Here is an 18298-nt window from a genome sequence, read left to right on the forward strand (position 1 = left end):
CTTATTCGGAATATCCACTGTAATGTAATATTCTGTGCATGTCCAAAACAAAGTAATTTTGTGTACAACAAGATACAGGCAGATGCGGAATGTCCAATAATCAAAGAAACACATTTTTAGAGGGAGGAGACATTTTTCACAGACAATAAAAAATGAACATTAAATCAATTTACAGATTTAATTTTTCTTCTTTTTTACAGTTTATTATTATTATTATTATTTTACAATTTACTGTCTTTTGCAGTGTTAATTTTCACAGTTGTATATTCATTTTAGTCATTTATATATGTATTGTAATGGCCCACATAAAAAGTGTAGGTGTTTTCTTGGACTGCAACATAAAAGGAACAAGACCAATGCAGTAACAAGATTGTGAAGATTTATTTTAACATGAATCGCAATTATTATGCATCCTCTGGCATAACTATGGAGAGAGGGAGATTAGTGCCAGCTCAAAAACAAAACAAAAACCATATTTGTCTATACTAGGCTGAGAGCAGACCTATCTTTCTTCAAAAGACTGAAAATAAAAAGAGGCAGAGCCAAAACAAAGTCTTCCTGGCACTCTTTGCCCACCCTATTCTGTACTTACAGAGAAAGAAATATACAAGGGCTGTGGTACTTACAAAATCACAGCAATAAGAGGCACTTTACAACTGTTTATAACTGAGCAATGCAGTCTTTGCCTTACAAAAGTTATGTCTATTGAAAAACACTCCACATTCAATCTTAAGATTCATTTGGAGGTTCTGTATATTCTCATTATTTGTCTTTTTTTTTTTTTTTTTTTTTGCATAGTGCTTTTCACAACACACATCATTTCAAAGCAGCTTTACTGAAAATTGTGCTATAACAGAAAGTGAAGCTGTGATGTCTTAGTCATCACTGTGCGTTTTGATGAAAAACGTGATTGTGGATTATGAGCAGAGAATGAACGTGTACGGACGAATGTACGTAATTTTAATTAACTAACATTTAGCTTTTAACTGGTTAGTTCTCTTCTAGCCAGAATATGTAACTTAATCAGAAATGTATTCACATAAAGCCATTGTGCTTCAGATCTTCATAGCTCACTGATTATTAAAATGGAATACATTTGGAACAACGCAGAATAACTAAATAAATAGAGGAAATCACTTCATTTTAAAGATTCTGCATATAGGCATTGGAATAGAATAGTGATTCTCAACCAGGACTGTGCATACCAAAAGTGAGGTCTGTGTTTATCATGGTATTCCAAATAAAGGATTTACTCTGTGCACTTTTTAGGAACCCTGTAAATTGGAAAGTTGTTTTTTTTTTTTTCTTCCCTTCACATATTTTTAGGTCGCTGGCACGAAAGCTGGTGTTGTGCGCTTCTTGGGTGAAACAGATTTTGCCAAGGGTGAGTGGTGTGGTGTAGAGTTGGATGAGCCCTTGGGAAAAAATGATGGTGCTGTGGCTGGAACCAGGTACATTTCCATGACTGAAGAAGTGTTAAGCCCTTTTCATTCATACTGTATGTTTATTGCAGTGGTTCTCAAGTTGTTTTGCTTTGGACTCTGATTTTATATTGAACATTTAGGTGGTTTTGTACCCAACATGGTACTAAAATTGTTTATTTAAAAATTAACAAAAGTGTCCTTACATTTGTACATTATAATTGATTCATATCAACCATGAACAGCATAGGGTCAACAATAAGATTTGAGTTTCTAAATGTCTTTTTAATTTCAATGGTTTCATGCTCTTGGCAGCCAACAATTCACTGCACAAAAACACATTGAGTTTGGCACAAACCATGTTTATCCTCGCTGCAGGTGAACCCATATTTAACATCATCTGGGTTGTATTTTATTTATTTTTTGATGGCATGAGATAAGGGGATGTCACACAACCAGTTCTGATTTGGCTAGCTTCTATCGAGTGACGGATGTCTTTGGGTGATTCTCAAAAACGTGTTAAGAAAATGTCCTGGTCCTCCAAAATCAAAGAAACAAATAAGAAATTATATTTTGCATGTAGAAGAGGAAGCAGATTTTTAGGGCCATTAAGATTTTTTAGTTAGTGACATTATATTTGTGACAGTTATACACATTTAACCCCCCCCATTTCTCATTACCGCGATGCGCAAAAAAGATGGTCTTTTGATATTCTCATTACCGCAATGTGAAAAAAAAATCTGTATTATTTATATTGTAGAGTATTTATACATCTTCTTAGTACTCCCTTGGTACTGCCTAACAATTTTGTTTGTTGTAATTTAAAAATACAGTAAAACAAAACAGTTATGGTAATGAGAATCATCATCGAAAACAATGGAGATAGTAAAGGTAAAATGGCAGGATGCATTAAGGTAATGTAATTTGGGGGTAAAATGTGCTTAAGTGTCCTAAAAAATAAATAAATCACAATGCAAAAAATCTTAATGGTTCTAAATATACAGTACTGTGCAAAGGTTTTAGGCACTTCTTCAAAACTAATGTCATAAATAGTTTTCATTTATCAGTTAACATCATACAAAGTCCAGTAAACATAAAAAAAGCTAAATTAATATTTGGTGTGACCATCTTTGCCTTCAAAACAGCACCAATACTCCTAGGTACACCTGGACATAGTTTTTCTTGGTTGTTGGCAGATAGGATGTTCCAAGCTTCTTGGAGAATTCACCACAGTTCTTCTATCCATTTAGGCTGTTTCAGTTGCTTCTGTCTTTTCATGAAATCCCAGACTGACTTGATGTTCAGTGGAGGGCTCTGTAGGGGTCATGCCATCTGTTGCAGGGCTCCCTGTTCTTCTATTTTATTTGCAAAAGTAATGTTTGGGAGTCTAAAATTTATATTTCCTAATGACACTAAAACTGAAGATATAACTATTTTAAGACAAATGTTTTTTTTTTTTTTTTTTTTTAACATTTTATGTGTCTAAGACTTTTGCACAGTACTGTAGGCTTCATTTTGTAATGCAAAATTATCTTTTTTTAAAATTTGGGGTTAAATATGACCTGGACATTTCCTTCACAAAATACTGTAGAGTTTAACTGAATGTACGATCATTGACAACAGCAACAACAAAAGATGTGGGAAGCTTTTGCTCCACCATTTTAAAAGCTGATTTATTTCATCTATTTATTTTACTATCCTAACTATGCATGATTATATGTTTAGTTTATTTACTTTATTATTTGCATTTTGCATTGTTTTTCCCCCTGACCCATCAGAACAGACCTGTGCCTCATTTTCAGGTCGATACCCACAGCTGAGAACCACTGCTTTACTGGATACAAGGCAATTTATAAAGACCATCTTGAGTTTAATGTGTATGTATCAACAGGTATTTCCAGTGTCAGCCCAAGTATGGTCTTTTTGCACCCGTGCACAAGGTGACTCGTATAGGTTTTCCCTCCACTACTCCAGCCAAGGCCAAGACCTCCGTTCGAAAGACGGTGACCACACCAGCAGGATTGAAACGCAGCCCTAGTGCCTCCTCCATCAGCTCCATGAGCTCTGTGGCCTCGTCTGCCAGCTGCAAACCAAGCCGCACGGGACTGGTGAGATACATACATCCTCGCATGCATACTCATTCTTTCAACGCAGTTCTTTCAGCACAGCATCACACTGATGCATGTAACATTTAAGCCGTGTATACGTACACTGATGAGCCAAAACATTATGACCACCTGCCTAATATGCTGTTGGTCCTCCATGTGCAGCCAAAACAGCGCCAACCTGCCGAGGTATGGACTCTACAAGACCCCTGAAATTGTCCTGTGGTATCTGGCACCAAGACATTAGCAGTAGATCCTTTAAGTTCAGAAGTTGCGAGGTGGAGCCGCCGTGGATCGGACTTGTTGTTCCAGCACATCCCACAGATGCTCAATCAGCTTGAGATCTGGGAAATTTGGAGGCCAGGGCAACACCTTGAACTCTTCACCATGATCCTCAAACCATTCCCGAACAATGTGTGCAGTGTGGCAGGGCACATTATCCTGCTGAAAGAGGCCACTGCCATCAGGGAATACCATTGCCATGAAGGGGTTTACCTGGTCTGCAACGATGTTTAGGTAGGTGGCACGTGTCAAATTGATGTCCACATGAATGGCCAGACCCAAGGTTTCCCAGCAGAACATTGCCCAGTGCATCACACTCCCTCCAGTGACGTCATCTTCCCACAGTGCATCCTTGTGCCAACACTTCCCCAGGAAAATGACGCAATTGTACATGGCCGTCCATGTGAAAACGGGACTCCTCAGATAAGGCGACCTTCTTCCACTGCTCCAAGATCCTGTTCTGACACTCGCAAGCCCATTGTAGGTGCTTTCAATGGTGGACAGGGCTCATAATGGGTCTTCCGCTACGCAGCCCCATATGCAGCTGGCTGCGATGCAGTGTGTGATGTGACACATTCCTCTCGTAACCATCATAAAAAGTGTCTGTGACTTGTGCCACAGTAGACCTTCTGTCGGTTCGGACCAGACGGGATAGCCTTTGTTACCTTCGCACATCAATGAGCTTTGGCGCTCAAACACCATATCGCCGGTTTGTGGTTTGTCCCTCCTCGGTCCACTGTCAGTAGGTACTCACCACTGCTGACCGGAAACACCCCATAAGCCTTGCCATTTCAGAGATGCTCTGACCCAGTCATCTGGCTACAACAATATGGCCCTTGTCAAAGTTGCTCTGGTCTTTACTGCTGCCCATTTCTCCTGCATTCAACACGTTGACTGTGAGAACATCTAATCTATCCAGACCATAACATGTGGCCTTGTTAGAAGATCATCAATGTTATTCGCTTCACCTGTGAGTGGTCATAATGTTTTGGCTCATCAGTGTATGTGCTTGGTTGGTAACAATTCTGTTAAACCTTTTTGGACTGTACCATAACTTCTGTTCCTGGGTTTAGCAAGACATTAGTAATGCAACAGCAAACTTTAAAATATAAAGCACTCATGCTCAGGGACTAAAAACTAAATGTTTTTAATTTCAGTTCACTTTGAGCAGAAACAGTATTTTTTCGTTCCGGTTCCAGCATTCTGCTGCCTCTTTTCAAATTGGTAACCATTTAAAAACAATGTTTTCACTCTGGAACAATTGAAAGGGACTTTGTTTCCGTTTTCGATTACGTTCTGCAAAAAGTTAGTTCATTTTTGGTTTTTGTTCTTTTGAACATTTTCATTGCCTGTTCATGCTTGTCCTACAAATTTACCTGCTGTTTTTTTCCATTTTTATTTTATTTTTTTGAAATTTACATTATCACTTCCCCTAAAATCACCTGTCCTCAGACCATAGCTGAATACTTCCTTCACATTGAAATATATATTTAATTTAAGATAAACATAATTATAAATATGCATCTCTTAAACATAGAAACTATTTCCTGACAGAAGGAATGGTAAAATCAAAAACTTATTTAAAGATTCTGTGTCCCTAGTTTTTGTCATCACCATCCGATATTAAGGACTTCTGTAAAAATCAGGCAATAAGTCAGCCTTCATCCTAAAAGTCCTCTTTCTACTTTTTATATTACCATCAACAAGGTCACTCGGGTTCTAGCTTGAATTTGATAGTGTTTTAATATAGTTGCAAGAAAAACTATGTTGACCCTTTGGAATTAGCATTCAGAAGGAAGTTTGGTCTATTCTTCCTTACAGAAGTGCTTCAGCGCAGCCATATTCTTAGAATGTCTGGTGTGAACGGCTCTCTTGAGGTCATTCCACAGCATCTCTAATGCATTAAGGTCTGGGCTCTGACTGGGCCACTCCAAAAGTTGCATTTTATTTTTTTGAAGCCATTCTGTAGTGGATTTACTTAAATGTTTTGGGTCATAATCCTGCTGCATAACACAACTTCTGAGCTTCAGCTGGCACACAGCCACCCTGACATTATCCTGTAGGACAGCTTGATAAACTTTGGAATTCATATTTCCCTCGGTGACCGCAAGCGTTCCAGGCCACGATGCCGCAAAGCAGTCCCAAATAATGATGCTCACTCCACCGTACTTCACCAAAGGGATGATGTTTTCATGTTGGTATGCTGTGGCCTTTTTATGCCATACGTAGTGCTGCGTTTTCTTCCCAAACAATTCAACCTTAGTTTCATCAGTCCACAAAACATTTTCCCGAAAGCATTGTGGAGATTCATGGTGGACTTTGACAGACTTCAAGTGCTCAGCAATGTTTTTTGTTGAAAGCAGTGTCTTTCTTTGTGGTGTCCTGCCATGGACACCATGCCTATTCCGTATAGTAGACTCATGAACAGAGATGTTAACAAGTTCCGATGATTCCTTCAAATCTTAAGCTGTCACTCTAGGGTTCTTTTTTTACCTTGTTGAGCATTCTGCGGTGTGCCGTTTGAGTCATCTTGGCTGGACGGCCACTTCTAAGGAGAGTAATCGTCTCCATTTATAGACAATTTGTCTAACTGTGTACAGATTAATATTTAAGCTCTTTGAGATAACTTTGTAACTGTAAGGAAGTCGACTCATTGAAGGAGGCGGGAGCCGGTAAAATGTCCAACATAAGACACTTTATTGTCAGCACTATTCAGTGTAACAAAGACATTCAATACCACTGCTTTTTAGCTCCACATAAACACACATTAACAGGGTGCTTTCCAGCTCCACATGAGCACACAGCTTCATTGGTCTCTCTCTCCCAGAGTCTTTCCCCGACTGCCGCTCTCGTCGCGGCTTTATCTCTCGCACGTTAAGGCTGCAATCACCCACAGCTGGGCGAGATAATCTGCTGCAGGTGTCCAACCCAGCCTCGCTCCGCACAGTCGCTGCTCAGCCTGCCCCGCTCTCCACAGTAACCCTTTCCAGCTTTGTGCAAAGTAACAATTCTTTTCTGGCCATTGTATATGTAAACTCTGACACAGATTGTAAAAATTAAAAAAAATATTCAGGATTTTTATCTAATTTCCCTGATTTTGTCTTGGTCCTTTTAGTAGCTAGCAAAAAATAAAATAAAATAAAAAATAAACTAAATGGCTTCTGCATTTAATACATGTCTTTGCAAAATATCACACATGGTTATTTTTCAAACACAGTAAGGTTTTCTGTCTGACTGGTGGCAATTTATTTTTAATTTTAATTTAATAATTATAAAACCATCCAGTGTTCTCAATTCATTTATTCATCAATGTGAACGCTAGATTTGCCTATATTTATAATAAATATTTGACTTGAAAATACACATTATTTTGGCCCATGTTGAGTGATGAGCAAGGAAAAAAACACAGGAGGTTTGCACCCAATCGTTGGTGAATACCTCTGAACATGTTTAACTGATGTATATGCTAAATCATTTCTTGGTACATAAACTTTCATTTTTGCAGTTGTGTTCACAGTTTTGTCCCGATACTCAAAAATTAATAATTTTTTTTTTTTTTTTTTTTGCTTGAAGTTGATGTAATCCCATTTAACTTGAAGGTATTTTATAAAGAATAGTAGAGAAAGTATCTCATGTTCTGTTTAGAAATGTTGTGTAAATTTCTCTCTGAAGCTGACAGAGACATCGTCGAGGTACGCACGCAAGATCTCTGGCACTACGGCACTTCAGGAGGCCCTGAAGGAGAAGCAACAACACATAGAACAGCTCCTCGCCGAGCGTGACCTGGAGCGAGCTGAGGTTACCAAGGCAACCAGCCATGTGGGCGAAGTGGAGCAGGAGCTTACGTTGCTAAGAGAAGGCCAGGAGCAGGTTAGGGCCCAATTATGCTCTGCCTTTTTCCCTCTTCTCTATTTTATTATTTTTTATTTTATTTATTCTGCATTTAAATTTTTTAAGGCTCACGCATCTTTACAGTGATCACAGTGATAATTAATGGCATACTGTATATTGTAGACTAGTTCTTGTTGAGATTCTTGTTGCGCACAGATCCAAAAGTAAAATTTGTCAAGTGCCATGTGCAAAGTAAAAATGGCTTCCATAACACCAGAAAGTCTCATCACAATTGATGACGCGTTATAAAATAATCAAGTCTAATCGAGATACGAGTTCATGCATCAAATCTTAATTAACCGACAACGGCTTTAAATGATTCTCAAGCATGAATGAGTGTACAGCACTTTGTTCGCACGGCTCGCACCCAGACCATAAAAATTAACGAGCTCCAGTGAAAGACAGCCGTTGGACCTTCGGATGATGCACAGCTCGTATCTCCTCCTCCGTGAGTTAACGAAACACACGAGACACACGTGTTTACAATGCACTGTGGTTCTCACAATATATGACGTATATGACAGCACGGGTTTGCCGAAAATGTAGTTGTGAGTCCTGAAATTTTGCAGGTGTCAGTTCGATTAGAGAATGCATCACTCTTGTAAATAACCGACCTGCATGTGAACGTAACCTCATTAACCCTGTAAAGCCTGACATGAAAGAATTGTCAGTTGTTTTTTTGTTTTTTTACATTAAATTGTTTTAAGTACCATTAGACAAACTATAAAAAGAAATTCACAGTATCATATTTGATTTTGAGGCTTTAAAGGTCATTATCCTCCTGAGTCACAGCAATTAATTTTTGTGTAGGACAGTTGATATTTACGTTTTTCTTGGCCCATACATGCTACAGTGTTAAAAAATGTCAGAATTTTCAAAGCTCTGGGAAATTTTTTCTTTTTTTCTTTTTCTTTTTTGTGGTGGGCATGAATGTAATGTAATGGTGATTGAGAACTATATCTCAAAAGCCTGTTGTATCATATTTGATACATGGATTTCAATGGGGGTTTTTCTATAAAATAACATTCAAAATTTTAACCAAGTGTAAGTTGCTTATATTCAGCATATAGTCATTTTATTTTATTTTATTTACAGTGCATCCGGAAAGTATTCACAGCACTTCACTTTTTCCATATTTTGTTATGTTACAGCCTTATTCCAAAATGGATTAAATTCATTATTTTCCTCAAAATTCTACAAACAATACCCCATAATGACGATGTGAAAGAAGTATGTTTGAAATCTTTACAAATTTATTAAAAATAAAAAACAAAAACAATCACATGTACATAAGTATTCACAGCCTTTGCCATGACACTCAAAATTGAGCTCAGGTGCATCCTGTTTCCACTGATCATCCTTGAGGTTTTTCTACAACTTGATTGGAGTTCACCTGTGATAAATTCAGTCGATTGGACATGATTTGGAAAGGCACACACCTGTCTATATAAGGTCCCACAGTTAACAGTGCATGTCAGAGCACAAACCAAGCTATGAAGTCCAAGGAATTGTCTGTAGACCTCCGAGACAGGATTGTATCGAGGCACAGATCTGGGGAAGGGTACAGCAAAATTTCTGCAGCATTGAAGGTCTCAATGAGCACAGTGGCCTCCATCATCTGTAAATGGAAGAAGTTTGGAACCACCAGGACTCTTCCTAGAGCTGGCCACCTGGCCAAACTGAGCGATCGGGGGAGAAGGGCCTTAGTCAGGGAGGTGACCAAGAACTGGGAGACTAGTCAGGATCGAGGGAAAGATGAATGCAGCAATGTACAGAGACATCCTTGATGAAAACCTGCTCCAGTGCGCTCTGGACCTCAGACTGGGGCGAAGGTTCATCTTCGAACAGGACAACGACCCTAAGCACACAGCCAAGATAACAAAGGAGTGGCTCCGGGACAACTCTGTGAATGTCCTTGAGTGGCCCAGCCAGAGCCCAGACTTGAATCCGATTGAACATCTCTGGAGAGATCTGAAAATGGCTGTGCACCGACGCTCCCCATCCAACCTGATGGAGCTTGAGAGGTCCTGCAAAGAAGAATGGGAGAAACTGCCCAAAAATAGGTGTGCCAAGCTTGTAGCATCATACTCAAAAAGACTTGAGGCTGTAATTGGTGCCAAAGGTGCTTCAACAAAGTATTGTGCAAAGGCTGTGAATACTTGTGATTTTTTTCGTTTTTTATTTTTAATTAATTTGTAAAGATTTCAAACAAACTTCTTTCACGTTGTTTGTAGAATTTTGAGGAAAATGAATTTAATCCATTTTGGAATAAGGCTGTAACATAACAAAATGTGGAAAAAGTGAAGCGCTGTGAATACTTTCCGGATGCACTGTATATATATATATATATAATATATATATATATATATATATATATATATATATAATATAATATATATTTTTATCCCCTTTTCTCCCAATTTGGAGTGCCCAAATCCCACTACTTAGTAGGTCCTCGTGGTGGCACGGTTACTCACCTCAATCCGGGTGGTGGAGGACAAGTCTCAGTTGCCTCCGCTTCTGAGAACGCCAATCTGCGCATCTTATCACGTGGCTCGTTGTGCATGACACCACGGAGACTACGCATGTGGAGGCTCATGCTACTCTCCACGAACCACACACAACTTACCACGTGCCCCATTGAGAGCGAGAACCACTAATCATGACCATGAGGAGGTTACCCCTTGTGACACTACCCTCCCTAGCTTAGGAGACCTGGCTGGAGTCACTCAGCATGCCCTGGATTCGAACTTGTGACTCCAGGGGTGGTCAGCATATAGTCATTTTAAAATATCAGTAATGATATAAACATTGCTGTCATAGGAAAAATATATATTTAAATGAATTAATTCAAGTAGTGGTACTTATGGAAAATATTTATGGCCGATACATTTTCTCAATTCACTCAGTTCAGTTAGGCTGTGCAGTGTGTGTTACAATCTTGGAAAAAAAGTATTAAAGTAATTTTGAAATATTTAAATATTCTATATTATTCTCAGTAGTTTTGTTTTGTTTAGTATGTAGTGGAGATGGAGGCCAAAATGGACCAGTTGCGAGCACTGGTGGAGGCCGCAGACAAAGACAAGGTGGAGCTGCTGAATCAGCTGGAAGAGGAGAAGAGGTGCAATATCATAACATACACACAGACATATTCATTATCACAGGTTAAAAGACTATGACTAAACTTGCATGATACTGTATTTGTAATGAAGTTGATAAAAGAATTACTGTCCCAAATGGGAAGGTGGAGGACCCACAGCCGTGATATGTCAATACAAATTGTAATATGTAATTGTTGTAATATTGTTATATGACAAATTGTAAATAAACAGTTTGGGATTTTTAGATAATTTCCCTCTTTTTAAGTAGGCCCTCTTATTAGCTAGCAACATGAGAAAAACAAAATGGCGTCTGCATTCTGTGATATGCGAAATAGGGGTATTTTATTTATCAAAGTGAATGCTTAATTTGCCAATACTTATGATAAATATTTAATATGACTGTATTGAAGGTAATGAATTTTTATTTGCCACAAACAGGAAGGTGGAGGACCTGCAGTTTCGGGTGGAGGAAGCTTGCATTACCAAAGGAGATTTGGAGGTATTTAAAGATTTTGGCTGTAATATGTTATCATTTAAACCATGCACTACACATTTATTGTACATGTGTCAGCCTGACTGGCCCTAAGTACGATTTGGCTTTAGGCCACCTGCCTTTTCACTGTTAAATTCCTTTTAATCAGGTAATGAAAGCTGTACAAAAGCACTTTTTAGTGTCTTATTTTTGCAAACTAAAGGGACTTGACATTATTTAAACCATCATTATTATCCATTTAAATGCATACAGTTTCTATCTTTTTGACAATTTAATGAAAACAGTTATACCTGATGATATCCTGATGGTTATCTAATGGAAAAGCAATTATACCTGATGGTATCCTCATGGTTATCTAATGGAAGGAGAGGCATATTGGCATATTTTCCTCTAACCCATAGTGATAATGTATGAGACACAACAAAATAATCTAACATTAATAATTAGAAAAAATTATAACAAATTATGTGTTGTGAGAAATTTTAGTAATATGCCCAAGTGGTTTTGGCCTCCTTTAATCAGGAATGCAAGCAGGTCTTTTTTCCAAAGCTGTTCTAAACTGTGCTGGCATGGGAAGGTAAAAAATGACATTGTTCCTATGTCTTTAATTTTAAAGAGTCCCTTGTGCTGAATAGGTGCCAGTATACTATATAGTTGAGGAGCACTGCCCTACAATTTAACTTGCATGTTCACTTTAAAGTGATTTACACGTTGGCACAAGATGTTGCCCTGCCCCCTTGCTCAATCCTACATCCCTGTCCCAAATGGATTCCACAAATCATTTAGATTAGTCCCAAGGGTGTACAAGAAATGCACATCTCCCAACAATTGTTACTAATGGTTTCATTGATTCCTTTTGAATTGTTCTAATTGGCTACTAACTTAAAATATCATTAAACACTTACTTGATCATGCATGCAGCTCATCTATAACAACTCTGTTTTATTGAAATGACACTTAACATGCTAAATGTAACGTAGAGCAAAAATGTGATGTTAACGATAAAATTGAAAATAAGTCTGTTACTGTATCTTTTTCTGTCTTGTTCTATTTGCAAATCAAGTTCTCTTTGAGTTTAATAATTATGTCCACCCCTCTTTATCATGCATTCATTGTTCAGTTTGCATTCAGTTTGCTACTTATTCAGAATTAATTATTAGACCATTTTCATCCTTTCAAATTTCAGTAGATTTATACAATTCCTATTTTAATTCTTTCTTTTATTTTCTTTTTCATATTTATTTTTGGCTAAAGATTGCAACTGGTCTTGATTTTTAGTATTTTAAGCATTTGATGCATATTCTTCATTAAGTCAAACATGATGGATTTTTTCACACTTTATCAAGTATGTCATTTTCTGAAGTTTTAGGTTAAGTTATTTTTTCAAGATTTGGTTGACAATAGCATCAGAGCCTCCGTTATCACGACACTTGGCATGCACCTTGTTTTTTGTGATATACAGGAAGCTATATATGGTTAAATAGATGCAAAAAAGAAAAGATCAAACATAATAAGAATAACCATATTTCAGTATGCAAATAAGTCTAAGAAAGAAGACCAGTCGCAATTCATTATGCAGATTTACAGAGATGTCATTGCTGTTCGGTTTAATCTTTACAAAAATGTTTACAAAAACCAAAGACTGACATTATCTACAAAACAAAGTTTGAATGGAGACAGTATATGATATGATGGCTTTGAGTGAGAAACGGATAAAAATTTAAAACTTAAAGCTACACTGTAACTTTTGTTTGTTAAAAATTAACAAAATGTAATTAATGAGAGCGTGCAACAAAAATCCATCTTCCAAACCATGTCTTTACCCAAATACACATTGATAAACCTATAATAGTGATTTATATTTTAGAGTCGGGACGGATTTTGCAGGAAATTGCATACATACGTCACTCGCCCTTGCATGTTGACGTCATATCCGTACACAGAGAAAATAAGATCCAGCTACTGTAGCGCGTGTGGGAGTAGCATGAACCTGAAAGTTTGTTGTCACAATGAACGAGAAAAATTGGCCATGGATCATTCAAAACAGCAAACCTCCGGGGAATCACCGGTTGTAAAAACAAAGAAACCCCGAACAGAACAGAGTCTACAAGCAAAAAGGGAAAGCGTCCATAATAAAACCCGAATCAACATCGGCTTGGCTTTTCAGAGATGGCGACAACTGAAAGGATTTAAAGGCGACCCAGAGATGGCTTTTTTCTTACTCAACAGGTCAGATATTTTATTGATATGGATTATGTATAGATGTGTAATCACACACACACACACACACACACACATGTCTGTGTATGTGGTGAAATACAATAATTATAATGTAATCAGTGTAGAACTTTTCACTTGCTAGCACACGTGTATTTTTCTTTTTTTAACGGCAATAATGTATATAAATAAATCCTTTAGTCCTAGGCTTGCCAAGGACATTTGAGTCTTGAAATGATGATGACCACTGGTTGGTAACAATGACAATCTATAAATTAGTCTATTTGGCCAGAATATCCTGCAGTTATAAAAACTTTATAATGTTTTACCTTATCAGACTAGACATAACGATTGCTAATGTTAACGAACGTTGCCTAACTTTTGTAACGTCATTTATTTCAAAACTTTAATGTTTCCAATGTCAAAACAACAGTATAAGATATGGCACTTACCTGCTCAGATGGCATGTTTTTGGATATCCATCTTTTTCTTTCTTTTGTTATTTGTCTATTCGCTCTGATAAGATGTCCTGTATCCATGTGTACACTGGTGCCTCGAACCACATTCATTCGTGCAGAGGAGCAGAGCCGAAGCACAACTTGCATCATTACCAAAACAATGTTCTTCCGCAAAATGCATGCAGTTTCATTTTTTTAACCACTAAAAGTTACATAGTGTAGCTTAAAAAAAAAGTCCTTATTCAATATAAATCTTGACATCTGGCCCAATTGAAATGAATCCCGGTATCATTATGCATCAATAAAATGATGCATTTTAATTTAAGTGTTTATTATCAACCTTTTGCCAACCACAATACATTTTAAAAGTATCCAATCTGCGACCAGTCATTTTAAGTCATGTCTGCGTTTTCAAAACAGCCAAACTGGCTTTGAAAACCGCAAACCTGGCAACACTGTCTGGTTTGTGTACAGCGAGCTTGGTTGGTGAATTTGGTTGTAAAATACGGTTGTTAATCGAACTCTATGTTGGATTGGGATTAACAGATTGGGATTAAAGACTAAGAAGAGGAGTGACAACCGTATTTTGCTGCAGTGTGTACATGGCCTATAATATCCCCTAATAACTTAATAATCTGTGCAGAGATCTCAGAATGAGATCTTGGGTCTGGTGTGTTTTCTTTGGTTATGTTGTGGTCAGTACAAACATGTTACAAATTACTTGCTGCTATTTAAAGTAATTGAATGGAAGGTCTAATGGGAAATTCTGTTTTTCCTTTCCTTTTATTTGTTAAAAGTTCCAGTTTTGTTATACTTGTTCACCCATTTTTTTGTTATTCATGTATGCACACCTCATCAGTTACTGTCAAGCTGTATGGCTGTCAGTGTCTGACACATGTTTGTGTTGTTATGGTCATTATCTGCATGTTCATAAGCTTTGCCCAATGCCCTACCCATGTCACTTTCCTCAGCAGTGGAACTGCATTCAACACAACTTACTCCCCTCTTTACCTTTTCCACACCTCCTCTTGTTTCTTTGCTTTCTGCTCAATGCACCCCTCACCCGTTTTGCATCAGGCTGGCATGTGATGGTGGCACTGGTTGTGTTCTCTTCCTCTCCCCCTTCTGTACTAACAGACGCAGACACGACTGGAGCATGCCCTACTTAAGGAACTCGAACAGAGTCTGCTCTTTGAAAAGGCCAAAGCTGACAAACTTCAGAGGGAGTTAGAAGACTCTAGGGTAATGGATCTTCACCTGGGCCATGGGGCAAGGATCACTAAATATATGTCACGGGAACTGCAGTACCTCTTATAACAAGTTCTTACTGGTTTACTGGTGATTGTTATCCACTTTAAGGCGTCAGTAAGGGATCTTCACTGCATGATGCTCAATAACCGATTAATTGGTCACTAACACACACTAAATATCTCAAAGTGCTGTAATATGATTGTGGTGTGTGTGTGTGCGTATACACTACATGGCCAAGAGTATGTGGAAAACGGCCTTTTAATTAATTGGCTTGGCTATTTCAGCTACACCTATTACTAACATATCCATGAAATAAGCCATGCCTTCTCCGTAAGGCGCAGTCACATTTACCTTCACACAGAGAAATTCCACGGCCGAAGAAGGTGTGGGTGGACGTGAAGCACGTGTGAAACCCGCAAAAAAATTAATTGCCAAGCAGCCTTTTTTTTTTTTTTTAATTTATTTTTTATGCTGCACCATGTACTGTAGGAGAGTGAAGTAGAAACTCCTCACTAAAATGATTTCCTCGTCCATTGTGAATATTTAATGCAGCTATGTATGAAGCAGTACCCACACAGAGGTCACTGCCAAACCAAGCAACTTCCTATTGGTCAACGCCATGAATTTGCGTTTCAAAGATTACCCCTTGCAAAATTTGCATTGAGAAATTTTTTGCCAGCAGATGCTTATCGGATGAAGTGCCTGATCGTGTGGATTCCCATTGAGATTACTGCATTTTATTCATGTAATTTCAATGTGCAAAGGTAAATGTGAACGGGCCTTTAGACAAACAATTTTTATAAAGTTGGCCGTATCTTTTCTGTCCAGCATGGCAAAGCAAAAAGTGAGGTCCTTTTAAGAAATTATTTTTTTGAGTCTGCTTTGGAAGAATTTTACTGGCTTGCCCAGACCTGAACTCCGGTAAACACCTTTCGGATGAATTGGAATGGTGACCACAAGCCAGGCCCCATCGCAAAACATCAGAGTCTGACCTCACTGATTCTCTTGTGTCTGAATGGGAGCAAATCCCCACAGCCATGTTCCAACATCTAGTGGAAAGCCTTCCCAGAAGAGTGTGAAAACTCTTCTGGCAACAATGGGAGGACCAGGGCCCAGTTGCAAGAATCCCCTTAAGTTAAGACAATCCTTGGGGATAGTTGTAAGGGTATTGTTACTAAAGGTTTTCTTAACTTCTTGCAACTGGGCACAACTCCCTACTGTATCAATGCCAATGGTTATGAAATTAAATGCTTGACAATCACACATGAATGTGCTGTTTAGGTTTCCACATACTTTGGCCATGTGGACATACAGTACAGTTAAGTATAGAACACTAATTTGTTAGAAGTTTAGGTGATCACTTTTTACTTTAGGTTGGAGGTTGCTACCCTTATAAAACCTTAAGTTAGTCTTCATAATCACCAAACAATTTTGAATATTTTTCCTTAAGTGCTGCTGTTTTGATGGCATTACTACATCTCCAAAAATGCATTTGGCATCACTTAAATTGAAACTTTATGGAGTTCTGTCTTTCCCAGCCATACTTTTTTTTAATTGTTCCAACTTTTTTCAAATAAAAAAATGCTCATATTCATACACTCAGATATGTTCTCTCTGATCATTACAGTATAAGAAAATATAGTTTGGTAGAAAAATGTTATCCAATCCTTTAGGTGGCTACAGTCTCTGAGAAGTCCCGTATCTTGGAGTTGGAGAGAGATCTCGCATTGAGGGACAAGGAGGTATCTGCCCTCCGCAAGCCACTGGAAGCTGTACCTGGGCAAGATGGGGAAACTGATGAGCCCGCCGTGGCAACACTCCAGGAGGAACTCTGCTCCCTCCGCACACAGCTGGCCGCTCAGAGTGCCAATCACCAAGCAGAGCTGTCTGCCTTGCGTGAGACGCTTGAGTCTCGAGAAAAAGCACACGGTGATGCCCTGGCGCAGCTTCAGGCATCTTCAGGTCATTTGTCGAAGGATAATGAACAGCTTTGTCTTCGTCTGGCAAAGACAGAGGAGGAGAACTCAAATGTTGTCGAGCACTGGCGTGTAAAACTAGCATCAGTCGAGGCCTCACACCAGCAAGTCTTGGAGGAACTCAAAGATGTTTCTGGGGCTGGTCAAACTGAGTTGGTGGAACTGCATATGGCTCTAGAACGGTTAAAGGCGACACACAAATTGGAATTGGAGGAGATCGGCAACAAGCATGCTGCTGAAGTCACCGGGTGGATGCATAAAACCAAAGAGCTTCAGACGCAGCTTCTGAGAGTCACTGAAGAGAAGGAGCGGCTAGTGGAGTCACTACGCACCAACCTGGAAAACGTAGAGGAGCAGCACCTGGTGGAGATGGAGGAGGCCTTGGGCAAACTCCACACTGCTGAGCTCAGGGTAAAAGAGCTAGAGGAAGAGGGGGTTAAGTTGGGACAGCAGTTACAGGACAAGGCTTGGGAAGCTCAGAAGCAAAATGCAGCCTTGGAAACACTACAGTCACAGCAGAGTCAAGGTAACCAGGAGATGCAGAGGCTATTAGCCCAACTAGAGGAGGCAAAGGGCAAAGCCAGATCTCAAGAAGAGAAGGTAGGACTTCATGTCCATTTATGCCATTTTTCAACTATAGGACCATATTAAAGATTTTATACACGTAGAACATTCTGGAGTAAAAACCAACGGAAAAAGACACATTCAGTGAAAGGAAAGATCTTAAAATTGTTAGTTCAAAGAAGTGTTAGCACCTACAAAAATTTAAATTCTGTCATTATTCACTTACCATCATGTCATTGACATCAAAAATGGAATTTCAACTTGTAAAAAAACATAATTACTGATATCTGTAACTAGGGCTGCACAATTACTTGTAGTTTAATCCTGATCACAATTTCTGCCTCCTAATGGTTAATAAGCACAACCATGTGCGATATTAGTGAGCAAGCAAGCAGAAGCCAGGTAAAGTTGCAAATTAATGTTTATTTTCCTTATAGGGCTCGGTCTACAGATGATAGACCAAATCACAAGTTCTTTTGAAGTCTGTTTTCAGCTCAACTGACCCTTTACGCTTTCATCAGAAGTTTGCCATTGACCAA

At 38.6% G+C, this 18298-nt stretch overlaps 1 protein-coding gene across 5 annotated transcripts in view; it reads left to right on the forward strand.

Moving 5' to 3' along the window:
* Positions 1-18298, forward strand: part of clip1a (CAP-GLY domain containing linker protein 1a) — an 83510-nt gene that overhangs the window by 25873 nt on the left and 39339 nt on the right. For 3 of the 5 annotated variants that reach the window (XR_007894709.1, XM_051672239.1, XM_051672267.1), the window contains exons 4-10: positions 1327-1451; positions 3313-3529; positions 7481-7678; positions 10717-10820; positions 11239-11299; positions 15106-15210; positions 16893-17795. Coding sequence is in view for 4 of the 5 variants with exons in the window: in XM_051672239.1 (XP_051528199.1) it covers positions 1327-1451; positions 3313-3529; positions 7481-7678; positions 10717-10820; positions 11239-11299; positions 15106-15210; positions 16893-17795 (1713 nt within the window). In the remaining variant the exon portion in view is untranslated. The remainder of the gene's footprint in view (positions 1-1326; positions 1452-3312; positions 3530-7480; positions 7679-10716; positions 10821-11238; positions 11300-15105; positions 15211-16892; positions 17796-18298) is intronic. The other 2 variants (XM_051672257.1, XM_051672248.1) reach the window with 2 other exon arrangements.

The sequence above is a fragment of the Myxocyprinus asiaticus genome, chromosome 3 (genome assembly GCF_019703515.2).
Source record: "Myxocyprinus asiaticus isolate MX2 ecotype Aquarium Trade chromosome 3, UBuf_Myxa_2, whole genome shotgun sequence".
NCBI lineage: Eukaryota > Metazoa > Chordata > Actinopteri > Cypriniformes > Catostomidae > Myxocyprinus > Myxocyprinus asiaticus.